Here is a 13,623-nt window from a genome sequence, read left to right on the forward strand (position 1 = left end):
AGTTACATCTTTATCAGGAAATTAAGCACTTCCAGGATCCATTCTGGCCACGAAGCCAACTGAGTAGTGCTGGCCCCATCCTGACTCCTAAAATCTTCCACCCCTGATACGGAGCAGCTGCATCCAAACTGCTGACTGGGGATGGTCTCTGGTCAGTGTCAAAGCCTGGGCAAGCTGTGCCTCAGCCCAGGACTCCTTGGAGTGGATCAAAACCATGCCAGGGAAGGTTTGAACAATAACAGTCGGGATGGTGGAGCCCTCGTGCCACGGCATTGCCCTGGCATGGCACAGTTGGCTGGTTTAAATGATCCCAGGCTGAATCCAGCACCACAAATGTGCCAGAGAAGTTGCCCGCTGATCTCGTGATGTGAACAAATACAGGCTCAACCTTCTCCGTGGCAGTTTGAAAAGATCCTTATGCAGTATCTTCTGGCCAGAAGGTGGGGTATGTTATAAAAAAAGCACCAGGCAAAAGCTGAGGAGTTAAAATCAAAGTGAAACCAAAACAAGTTGCTGACTGTCCTGCAAAAGTGCACACCAAAAAATCAAAGGGCAAAAAAATAAAACAGGAGGAGAGGATGAGACTCTTAGCACTGGGATTAGTACCAATAGAGAGCTGGGGTAGTTTTCCACCCTGAGCTTTTTGGCTTGGCAAAAGGCGCTGTTTGGCAACAAGATCACAGGTAATCCCAAAAGGAAATGGCCACCACCCCAAACTGTCCACCAGGAACACGTTGGGAGCAGTGGCAGAGCACGTGCTTTACGTTAAGGCTGTAATGAAGTCCTGGAAAAATAAATAGTTCTTCAGGGATGACACAGGCTCTCCCTGGAAATCCTTTGCTAAATAAAGATGCTGATGGATATCATCCAAAGAAAGGAGAAGCGGAGGCAGAAAGTTTATGCATGTAATGAAACAGTCTTAACTCGCAGTGGAGGCACCTGCCTTTGTTCTTATCCACACTACGAGCGGCAAAGGAGGAGGACTTTGGAACAGGGATGTGTCAAGCCCTTGGTTAAGCTGGTTTGGTTGTGAGAAGTTAGCACTGCATTGAGAAGTAAGGACACTTCCAGAGTGTTTTGCCCCTCCGCTCCTGGCACGGGGCGGAGGTGGCGGCTGTTGGTGTGGTGGGTGTGGAGTAAGATCCCGTTCCTGAGGGAAGGCAGGCTGGAGTTGCTCATGAGAGGCAACGCTGGAGGGTCTCCTCCTCCTGGCACTGGTGACTGTGCCTTGGCTCGTTGTCACTGTCCTGGTGGGAATGGTCAGGCTGTTCTGTGGGGTCAGTGATCAGCACCACGTTTCCAGATCTCAAGGTTGATGAGTTTGGGGAGCAGGACCTTCTTACGGTGGTTTTGAAAAGGAGAATGCCACCTCCTGGAAAAACGGTCCCCGAGGAACAGCAGGGCTGTTTGCATCCATCCCTTTCTCATGCTTTTGCCATGGGAATGCAGATGTGAGGAGGAGAGCTCTTCATGCAACGACCAAGGGGAGCCTTTGCACGGGGAATTAGATCAAGGTAAGTCTACACTAACATTAAAGGCAAGTCAAAAGAAAGTTCTGGAAGAAAAAATGCAGGCCTGTAGCTGGAGGATTAGCACCTCTGTGATTTTAGGACTCAGCAGGCAGGGACAGCGAGTTCACTTCACAAATTACCTACTTTTATGGAGACAGCACACTGATCAGGGGAGAAACAGGGTCAGATGTTAGTAGGACACTTGAGAAGGGACTGGCTGTGGGGCACAGACAATGGAGAAGGGAAATGAAAGCTTTTCACAAATATTTATCAGTTCATGTGTATGTATATACATATATATACATATATATGTATTTATGTGCACAGCAAACAAGGGACTGGGGAGTTAGATAGGGGATGACAAGACCAAATCCCTCCCTTTGCATGAAAATGTGACCATCACATTGGTTGTAATCAGAGCCCAGAAACATCTGCCTGAAATGGAGTTTGACTGGGAATTACAGTACCAGTGACAATTTGGCTTTGTATAAACTTTGCCGTGTGTCTATAGTTTGGCCTGAAGGAGTCCTGCCCTCCTTGAAAGGGACAGACACCAGTTAAAAGTTTCCTTTACAAAACAAAATGAAACAACTGAAGAAACCCCAACGTTTTCTCAGAACACTGCAAAGTATCACTGATTGAAAAAAATGTTTCTCTTCAGGTATATTCAGGCGAAGAAAGCATTCAGCTTCTTTAAACTGTTATATAAAATTGGTACTAGTTTCTTTAAATATTATAATAATTAAAAAACCCAACTGATTCCTGAAATTAAAAAAAAATCATAATCATAATTAAAAAATATCCCCCCATGCTGATCTTCTCTTCAGAATAGGTCAGCATGGGAGTTTTGCACCCTAGACAGTTACAGTATTTCTGGAATAAAAAATTGCAATTACACACAGAAAATACTACAGCATTCACTTAAAAATATCTCATTTTGTTGTTGTTGTTTTTTTTCCCCTCCCAAGTAGAGGGACGGTGGGATTGAAAAGATGCCCTGAAACGGGAATATTCCTTTAAAGGAGCAATACTCTCGAAACGGAAAAAAAAAAAAAGGTGTCGGATAGAAGCGAACCCGGTGATTTAACCCAAAAAAGAAAAAATAATAAAAAAACCACCAACCCGAGAGATTCCAGCACAGAAACAGAATCCGAGAGAGATGAGAATGTTCAGACACCGAGCGGGTTATTTGGAAATGTCAAGACAACCCCACAGCCCTCGGCGGGGCCGTCCGGGCTTTGCCAGCATCGGAGGTGGCAGCATCTCCTGGCGGTGGAAGGCTAAGCCAAACCACGGCGCTCTCGCACGCTCTTGGATTTCCTCTGGTTGTTGTTCCTCGCCATGTACTTACAGTAGAGGGTGACACGAGACAGTTTTTTTTTTATCAGCAGTTCCCCACACGTAACCGAGTCGAAGAATTTTTCTCAGCTAAATCACAACAACAACATCAACGAAAAATACAAAGCACCAAATCATCTCGAGACGTGAGTCAGTTTTACAGGTTATTACCGTTTGAAGAAGTTTTGTTGGTTGTTTTGTTGTTGTTTGTTTTTTGTGTTTTTGTGTTTGTTTTTTTTTTAATCCCGACTTTTCATGTTTTGTTTTCCTTAAAAACAAAACAGAAACAAAACAAAAAATCAAAACCCAAAAATCCCCAAAATGGAACGAAGGATGCTTTACAATCACTTTAAGGCTCGCACTGAATGAGACATGACAGGTCTTACACGAGATTACAAATAATACATGTATGCCTTTCACAGCCTTAAAATGATACAGTAGGTCAAATTATTTTGCCAGTCACTGATCAAGTATTGTGCCTTTAAATTGACTCGCTTTTTGCTACCATGCTGAGTTTTATTATTACTGAAATAATTATTAGATATGTGGAAATGTACTTTCGGATCACGTTTTTGGTTTCTAATTTTGATAATTTCTCGTTTTCCAGAAATCAAGGTGGCAGGCCTTGTTCTGGGCTCAGACTGTTGGTATTTGCTCCACTGGAGACAGTGGGGCTATAGCACGAGCAGTTGTTGGGAGCAAGATCAGATCCTGTATTTTCACACTGATCTGGTGCAATCCCACCTTTGTACAGGGTCCATTTCCACGAGGAAAACGGTTCCAGGGTGGGCTCATCTTTATAACACAACTCGGTCAAGGCTTGGCCCAATGGTGTTATAAACTCCTTGCCAAATTATCTTACAGACCTGATTTTGTCTTTCAGCTGTTGGAAAAATCAAACTCGATTGGGGTTGTCTTGGCTTTGCTTTCTTATCTTTGCTTTCTTATCTTTAGACATTTGGAGGGTTTTTTCTGCTAAATCCAATAAGAGCAACTGGATTAATTTTTTTCATACATTTCTCTCTTTTTGTCGTTGTTAATTTTTTTTTTTTTAATTTTAAGGTTGGCATTTCAGTTGGATGGTTGGTTTTTATTTGTTTTTTTTTTTTTTTCCTGGCATATAATCATCAAAGAGTTTTGCATGAGAAAGGTGACAGTACTTAATGAAACTCAGCACCTAAGGGCATAAGGCAGTTGTAGGTTTGTTTGTTTGTTTTTTTTTTTATTTTTCAATCAGCACCAATCCCATAAATAATGTTCTACACTTGGTGTACGGTATAAAACTGATGTGGAGATGCCTCCTTCTCCACCTGTGAATCCTAGGTGTGGAAGTTGAAATACTGTTTCTTGTGTGTAAAAAACAAAAGAAAAGTTTTTCTTTTTGTTTTTACTTACAAAACATAGAGAATATCTTTTTTTTTTTTATACATACAGCAACCAGAAAGAAAGCTTATCTGAAGGTTTGTGTTTGTTTCATGATCTGTGTTTACCGTAAACAAAAATAAGGTCCCCTCTTTTACTTTTGCTTTAAGGAGCTTTAAAGTGAAGATTCATATTGTAGCAACTCATATAAGAGAGGTCCATCTCTATACCTAATACCTACAGCTGTGGGGGTGACATATTGGAGGATGTTGATAGTTCTTCTTAACCTCCTGTCTACAAAATGAGCATCCCAGGCAGGATATCTTTTTCTTGGGATGTCAATCTTAATGAGAGGCCCCTCGGGGGGGTAGGGTCGCCCAGATGGAGTAGATGGTACCATTGCTCTCACCTGGAAAACGGGCAAGCAAGTGTCAGCTGTGAGTTCCTCCTGTTGCTCCGTGACCGCTCTGGTGGGCGTAGCCTGGGCCCCCCGGTACCCAGGGGTCTGAGGCGCCATGGGCTCAACATCGGGGGGCAGAGGAATGCCCCAGAGCAGCTCGGCGCAACAGGAGCTGGCAAAGATCTTAGCTCTCGGCCCCATGGGATGCAGCAGACCATAATATAACAGCATCAAAGCTATCCCAGCAGCAAAGCTAAGAAAGACACAACACAGTGCTGGCACGGCATAGGAGTCAGTGGTGTCGGGATCTCTGTAAAAATACCAAAGGAGCGTCAAGGCAGCGTTCTCCGTCAGGACCACCGTGTAATACGCAAACATTCGATATCGAGTCCGCCCTTCCTTGACATTAAACCAGCAGAAAATGTACACAATCCCTACCACCATGTTGAAGAGGATCTCCTCCCACTTAGACATGCAGAAATCTGTCCCACCATGGATGATCCAGAAAGCCATGGCACACCAATGGACCACTACAAAGATCCCAAAGTAGAGCTGGAAGATGGAAGCAAAGAGAGCAAAAGAAATAACTCGGGATGAGATGGTGAAGAGGCGCCAGAAGAGATGGATGAGGGCCCCTCTGTAGCTCATACTCTTCTTGTCGTCCCTAGAGTCCCGAAGAAGCTTGTGATAGGAGGCTAGCACCCAAGCCAGGGACATCAGGGAGGCCACAGAGGACACACCTGCCGGAAGACACACAGATCCACTGAGTTAGACAGGAGCTTTGGTGGAAAACATCATCTGCTCACTAAATTATTGCATCTGGGGCAGGCTCGGGAGCCTGAAGGTTCAACTCACGTCAGGTTGTCCTTACAGTCTGGAGGAGAGAAATACAGAGATATCAGTGTGGGAATTGGAAATGGTGCCAATATTCAGGAGTTCTCTGACTCCTTGTCCTTATCTTTCTGGATTGGCCACCCCACCCCAGCTGTTCCAGTAGGGAACAGCCTCTGTGCTCATCCTGACTGGATCCACATTTGAGAGTTTGAAATCCAGATCCCATCTAAATGCTGAAGCCCAAGGGTGACAGTGACTTTCTTGGAGAGCAGAATCTCTCTTGGAATGACCATGGCAAGAGCAAGATCCTTGTATTCCCTGCAACCGCATGGATTCTTTTTTATCCTAAAATACTTTCATTTAAGCAACATTCCCATTGATTCTGCCTTAGGCAGGAATCCCCATTTGCATTTGGCTTTTGGAAAAACAAGGTTTTTGTCCCATGCATACAAACATAAATCCAAGGAGCATCAAGACTCATCAATACCCCAAAAGAGTCCCAAAACAAAGGACCTGATCTCTCCAGCAAATCCCCTGCCTTGTTTCCAGGGTGGACCCAAGACCTGTACTGGAGGTAGCTCTTCCCCAGCCTTGTCTCCTGGCTGGAGCACAAATCCAAGTCACAGACACATCAGGGATGGCACAGCCTGCACTGGGGCCACCTTCAGCTCCCAACACAGCTCCCCCTGCACCCTGACATGGGGCAGAACACCTCAAGATATTCCAAAGGGACCTGGTCTTATTCTCCACCCCAACCAACACTTAAACAACTTATTTCCTCCAGAAGATAAAATAGTGGCCCCACCACCCTTGAGAGGCTTTTAAAAATATAATTCTATTGAGTATCACAAGGGTAGATTGAACGACTCATTGAGCAAAGCATCACCATAAAAATTAAGTGAGAGATTCCTGAAAAGAAAGAGCTGCTGGCATCTTATTGCTTTGCCACCACTCACTGGACAACTGTTCTGCAGGTGAAGAAACAGATGATGGACCAAAATCCGTATTTGGGAAGCTCAGTAATTCGGTGGCTATGGTTGGATTGGGCCTTAGCCAAAGATTAATCTAGGAATATCAAATAAAAGTCCAAAGAAAGACTGCTAATGATTTCAAGCAAAACAATGAGAAATGCCCCTCCATCTCTGATGTGTAACTGGGTGATAGGTCCAGATCTTATTTGGCTTTTACTTCTTTAAGAAAATCCAAGGAACATCTTGCTGCAGCTGCTTGGAGTTAAAAGGTAAAATGCCTGAAAAACCTAAATTTCTTCTTCTCTTGTTCTCTTTTCTCTCTGCCCAGAGGGGCCTGGCTTCCGTGGGAATGCAAATAAGGTCCACTGACTCCTCAGTCCTCACTCTATAGAATTTATCTTGGTTTTGAGGAGCCCACCCACAGTGTGGCAGGGCTAGATTTCCCTCCTTCCAACCTATCCGTGTCTGGAGGAGAGATGATGGAGAAGAAGGCCAGGAGGGATGGCAGACTCCAACTCTGCCCTCATTGGAATTCTCACAGCCTGAAATGTCCACCAAAACCACACCTTTTCATCAGCTCTCGAGTTTCCCTCTGAACCCCTTGTCTTTGGGCTCAGATGTGCATTAGAATTTCAGACTGAATTTTAAAGAACGACCAACAGCAAAGCAGTGAGAGCAGTGGCCTTATCCAAGAGGGAAGTTTTAAGCCACCAGCTTTAAGAAAATCACGATTTCCCCCAAGTTCTAAGTCCTCACTAAGAAACATGTGCACATAGGGCTTGGGGATTCCAACCACAGACTCACAGAATGGTTGGAGTTGGAAGGAAGCCCTGGAAATCATCCAACCACTCTGCCAAGGCAGGATCACCTGGAGCAGGTGGCACAGGAACACATCCAGGTGGGTTTGGAATGTCTCCAGAGAGGGAACTCCATGTTCCCCCTGGGCAGCTGTTCCAGGGCTCTGCCACCCTCAGTGCAAAGAAGTTCTTTCTCATGCAGAGCTGGAACTTCTTGTGGTTTATTTTATGGCCACTGCTCCTCATCCTGTCACTGGACACCTCTGCAAGGAGTCTGACACCATCCTCTGACACCCCTTGGGGGTATTTATATGGATTATTGAGATCCCCTCTCAGTCTTCTCCAGACTGAACAGGCCCAGCTCCCTCAGCCTCTCCCCATAAGGGATGGAAACTTCTAAATATGAGCAGCCTCATACTCAAGCAGATGTAGATTAGATTAATTTTTAACCTACTAGATGAGTTACATTTTTGGTAGACTTTATTAACAGTTTTGGAAGGATGAGTCATGCCACAAAGTTTTGTTATAAGTACTGTTTGTTGCACTATCTCTTGGTTATTCAGTTTAAAAACTTTCCATGATTAGCAGGGAAAAAAACATGTCATTTATTGCCTTATTTGAGTTCTGTTTTACTAGAAACTTGTACAGCATTAGCTGTACCTGTACAGGGAAACTCAAGCAGCACCAGCCCACAGGAGACAGATGTGTCACCCTGGATTAAAAATGTTTCTGTTGGGCTCATTTATTCCAGAAAAGAGAGGGGAATAAAGTGCACCCGAAACAATCCCCCAGTTTGCACATAAAGGCTTTACCTAATGTTTTCAGGGCAGAACCCTCCACTAATCACAGCCTTTGCAGTAAATTGCACAGAGCTGGCTCAGAGCGTTGAGTCACTCGCACGGCACCCGGGCTGCTGACAGTCATCTGAACGTCTCCTCCAGCCAGCAGAGAGAGGCAGACACCCCCAGAAAGTGATTCAGCCTGTCCTGACACCCGTGTGTGGGACAGGGAGGGGTTGACTCATGCTCCCAAGGTGTTTGACTCCATCCCTTGCCAGGGGACGTGCGAGCACCAGCAGTCAGGCGGGATGAGTCCCCCCTGTACAGAACAGCTCATTGTCTCTTCATCTGCACCAAGATCTGAGGGAGGCAATGAAGGATCTCTGGGCACTTTGACGTGTTTTTGCTGTTGTTTAAAAGTTCACAAGTCTTGTGTTGAATGTGAATTTTGGTGATGAGCAGGATCCGGACCTGGGTGTAAGGAGGGAGATCTGTAGGTGGATATCAGCAGGAGCCGTGGAGTAATGTAAAGACTTTTACATCACTCTTACTTCTTGCTGTGTTGCCACAGAAATTATTCCCTGACTCTCTCATAATGACACAGCACTTTTGTCATCTTGACCACAAGTTTCCTATTCCCAACTTTCCCTGTGACTTCTAGCCCGTGACATCTTCAAACAATTTACAACTGTCACAGACTGTGGGATGAACTGTCCCTGTTTTTCCTCCCACCTTCTCCAGACCTTATTTCTGAGCAACTGTAGAGAACTCTTCAATTATAACTAAAACAAAAAGTCCTGAAAAGTTGGATCACATGAGCAGCAATTTTTAATTTTGATTCTGACTCCTGCACGTGGTAAGTGATGAACCTTTGTGGAGCACGAGTAGGTTTCAACTCCTTTCCAAGGGTTTGTTTATCAAAGGGATGAGGTTGGGTAAACACTGAAGTCACTTCAAAAAATGCCCACTCCCACTCTTCCCACTCTGTTCTCAGTCTTGGGAGTGGAACATCCCAACTGCACACAAACAAATCTCTGTAGGCACTCTTGAGCCAGGAGCAAATCAGCTCCTATGGAACAAATCAGCTCCTATGGGGCTGGAAGCTTTGTGGCTGCAGCTCTATAGCCCACCTTCCCACAATGAGTGGGATAGATTGGGATTCTCTTCAAATCTTCTGCCCTAGGAAGCCACGAGTGATGCACAGGCCGAAGTCAGCACCACCAAGGAGTCAAGTCTCCGTGTCTTGAATGACACAGCACAAGAAATAATCCCCCAGATTCCTTTGGTAATGAACTCTGAAGCCCTTGCAGTGAGACATCTGCTCACCTACATTCAGCACAGGGAGGTAGAGCTCTACAATGTCCCATCTGACAGATGAAGCACCAAGATTTGAAGGATTTACCCAAGATCTCATATAAAATCCAAGCTAAAGCAGGGAATGGTTCTCCACATCACAGTGTGCTTGACAAGACATTTCAGACAGGATTCAGCTCCTGGTGTAGAGACTCACCCCAGGGTGTCTGTGGTTAAATGATGTCTCTTTGCTCAAAGGAGGATCAAAGCTTAGTGCAGCCATCACAGGTGGGAACCCAGCAACATTTGAGACACTTTAGGATATTCCAGACCCCCACGTGGAGCTGGCAGATGAGAGAAACTTGCATAGAGAGGACAAGAACATTTCTGAACTGAGATCTGGAGTGAAGGAAAGCACTCAGAGCATTTCAAATGACACCACCTGAGACTCAAAACAATTCTGCCTTTCTCAGGGGAGCTGATGGTCCCTCTTCAATGATAAACACGTGTGGCACAGAGGCTGTGCAACAGGAAATGGCACAGAGAGGTGAAAAAGCAGGGGGAAATAAGGCAGGTGTGTAAAAGTTAAATTTCTCAGAATGTCAGACTAAGGAATAGATTCTCTGAGAAAGGGAAACAAGAGCTGTTGCTTTGGATCATGAAAACATGAGTGGACTTAAATACAATCCAGACGCTGATCTGATACCAGAGAAGAGAAGCCCAAACAACTCTGAGTTCAAGGGAAACTGCTGAAGCTCACAGGAACACCCTGAATTTCATCGTGGTTTGGTTTTCCTCCTCTGGTTCCTACCCATGGTCCAGAAAAAGACAAGGTCATCTCAGATTTGTAAAAAGGCTCTTTGGAAAGAAACCCATCCACATGAAAGAATCAAAGCAATGACTTTAAATTGCCATTGCTGCTTTTAAAGCCTAGGAACAAAAACAGTGCAGGGAAAGCCATCCCTGTCTGTCTGGCCTATTCCTGCTATGCAGTGATGCAGGGGTTTACAACAACTCTAATAGGAAAAATCACACACACAAAGGAATACTTGAAATGAACAATGTACCCATTTTGGCCTGACTCAGTGTTGTCCAGCTGAGGAGAGAGGATTTTCACTAGGGGCAGGTACAGTTTTCATCACAAATCCAGCTGCAGGTTGTTGGTTCCCCATAATTTGGATGCAGCTGCTGTAGCTGTAGTTCCCTGAGCATTTCCTGTGGTGCCTGTCCCTTTAACGTTGAAAGCGATGCCTAAACAGTGCTCTGTTTCTTTTTTGACATTAATTCTCCTTAAGACTCTACTAAAACAAAATGGGAAGATACCAACATTTCTCCCGGGTGAGCGGGATGGCAAATATTGAGCGTGACACGAAACCTTCCCTCAGCCCCTGTGCAGAGGCAGCTCTTGCTTAATGCCAAGTGCCACATTTCAGCTCATCCCCATCCCTCACTGGCTGCTCAGGCCCCTGTGCTGTGAACCCTGTTATCCTGTTTTCCTCTTTGGGTGGCATGTTCCTCCCTGAAGCTCTGTAGGAGACGAGGAACAGGCTTTCATTTTGATGCACACAGAGTGAAAATGCATTTATACACAAAAGAGATCAAGCCAGATCCTGCTTTCGTAACAACAGGGCCTGAAAGTCACCCTCCCTTATTTTTTAATCTGATTTAGTTTGTTTGTGTCAGAGTAAAAGGGGTGAGAATCAGACCCCAGGTCTGATTTTGATCATTTCCTGATGGATTTTGATGCTTGATTTTTCTTTATTCTTCCTTATCAGAGGAGGGAATGATTTGTGCCTTTTCTCCTTTATTTTCCCTCTTTATTTGTCTCTCTGAACATGGAAAATTATGGGGCATTGCCAGTATATAAATAGTAAAGGGCTGCACAGACCATTTTGCCATTCATTTTCCTCACTGGGTTTCAAGACACTTAAACAGTTTCTCCAGTGTGCCACCAGTCCAGTATGGCAGATGAGAACTATTCCATTTATTGTGAACATGATGCAAAAGTCTGACCCAGGAATGGCCTCCCCACATTTATGTGACACCTCTGTGCTCTACTAAGAGCTGGAATTACCAGGGATGAAAATCCAGATCGTGACCCTGGGGAGAGACATCACACCAGTGTCCTGTTCTTTGCTCTTTTCTAAAGGACAATATTTTGGTTTCATCAGGCAATGGGTGAACTTCACATCCTCAGAACCCTCGTTAGGGAGATCCTCTGGGACCTTCTCTGAGGGGTATCACGTCCCCATTCTCCTGGATCCAGCTCACCTGGACACAGCATCACCATTCTATCGGAAATAGGAAACTGCTGATGACTGGGAAAGGCAGGAAACAAAGGTAACTCCCTTCAGGGACAGATTTCCAAATGTGTCTGGATAACAAGGAAGTCTTCCACCACCAAACCCCACTGGAATCCCACACAAGGCTTGTGTAGAGTTTCTGTACAGGATAGTCCATATCTAGGCTGGCACGAGGAGAGCTCTTCCACATTAGACCAGAGGAACATCCCAAACATTCCCAAACCTTTCACTGTGAGAAAATCCATGCCAACAGAACTCCACAAAAGCTCGCTGGCATGGAGAGCTGCCCTCCCGCCCCTCGACAGTTAAAGGCTGGCTCATGTCCTGAAATGCTGCTTCCTAAACCCTTTTCCTTTTGCTAAATTAAGATGTCCTTGGTGACCCCAGGAAAGCTGACTCCCCCCTCAGTTCCTCCCCCAGCCCAGGCCTCAGCGCTGCCTTGAGGAAGCGTCCACGGGGTCACCAGGGATGGCGTTTCCAAGGGCTCTGCTTTCCTCCTCTTTCATCCTGCTGCCTTTCAGCTGTCCCCAGTGCCCCCTTCTCCCTGCTGCAGGAGGAGGTGCCTGGCCACACTCATCTGATCTGTGCTCTCATTATCTCGGCTGCCTCTGTCGTGTCTCCTCCTATTCTTGTCCTCCGTGAACTCGGGCACTCCAAACCAGCTCCAGCCCTGCAGCCATCGAGCCTTGTATCTCCTTCTGGATGCAAGCCAGAGACTGATCCTGCTGTGGGAGGCACGAGCACCCCGGGCCAGGCAGAGATGGGGTAATCCACCCTCTGTTTGGGATTGTCCTCGAATAACCTCGGTGAAGTGTCAGTCCCCTGTTCAAAATGTTGGCCAGGGCCTGCCACATCAGGACTGGCAAAGCTTCCCCACTGTTCTAAACCCCTCTGTAGGAAGATGCCCTGTCAATCACGTGCCTCAGTGTTTATTTCACCCCAGGAATGCTGTCTGAGGCCTGGGATGAGTTGTCTGGAAATGCCTCTGTCTCTCTATTTACCTTTCCTGGAGAATCGTGGAATGGTTTGAGAGGGAAGGGTCCTTAAAATTCATCTCGTTCCAATGTCCTGCCATGGGTAGAGACATCTCCCACTCTCCCAGGTTGCTCAGATCCCATCCAACCCAGCCCTGAACACTTCCAGGGATGGGGTTCAAAGTGAAATAACCAAAGAAGAACATGGCGAGATGAACAGTAGGTAGCAGTGGTGTGGCATCCACCAAATCCTCACAAGAGCTCAGAGGGGAGCACTGAGTCTCAGCAAGGTGAAGAGGGGAGAAAGGAGGATTGCTGAAACCTGTTCCTGGCTCCAAGAGGAGCAGAAGAGCCCACAGTGGCTCCTGCAGAGTGGGAGCTGACAGACCCAACAGGATGTGGGCATATTAAAGTGAATATGCCCACATCACAATGAATTTATACCACGGAAAGCCAAGAGGTAAAACAAGTCCCCAACACCCCCTCTGATGTGAGAAGGGTGCCACGGTCAGTCAGAGGACATCTTAGAACAGACAGACAGAGTTACCAGCATCCTCAAGTGGTTCGACAAAGACAGCATCCCTCTGTTACATCACTGAGAAGAAGGCTGGTCTCAACAGGCCTGTGTGTGCACAGCCCTCATCAGCACAAAATCCACTTTTTGATTTCCATGACAGCCTTGCCCCTTTCCCAGCATGCTGACTGCAGGTATCTCAGGTTTTACCTATTTCTGTAGGGAAAGAAGCTGCTGACACCTGTTCCAAAGCCAGAATATTTCTGGCAGCACTTAGGGGAAATCTCAGTCCCTGTATAAGCAGAGGTCCACAAACAAGCCTCAACTCACTTGGCTAACTGGGATCTTTGATCCTGTGTGGTGAATTGTCTCCACAGACTGGCTCATAAAAACCACCCGAGAGGAGAAGAACACATGGGAAAAGAACCTGGCGGTGATATCTGAACCCCAAATGAGAAACAGGATTATTTGTTGACCCTGATCCCAGCTGGCAGAATCTGCCATCCCCATCCTGTTAAAATCCCTCAGGAGCTGTATCCAATCTGCC

The 13,623-nt window shown here is 45.9% G+C and overlaps 1 protein-coding gene across 1 annotated transcript in view; it reads right to left on the reverse strand.

Annotated features, from left to right (window-relative positions):
* Positions 1–1,608: 1,608 nt before the first annotated feature.
* Positions 1,609–13,623, reverse strand: part of XKR6 (XK related 6) — a 174,076-nt gene continuing 162,061 nt past the window's right edge. Inside the window, exon 3 of the mRNA XM_063423170.1 lies at positions 1,609–5,351. Within this exon, the coding sequence (XP_063279240.1) occupies positions 4,387–5,351 (965 nt within the window). The 3' untranslated portion in view covers positions 1,609–4,386. The remainder of the gene's footprint in view (positions 5,352–13,623) is intronic.

Source organism: Prinia subflava, chromosome 2, assembly GCF_021018805.1.
Source record: "Prinia subflava isolate CZ2003 ecotype Zambia chromosome 2, Cam_Psub_1.2, whole genome shotgun sequence".
Taxonomy (NCBI): domain Eukaryota; kingdom Metazoa; phylum Chordata; class Aves; order Passeriformes; family Cisticolidae; genus Prinia; species Prinia subflava.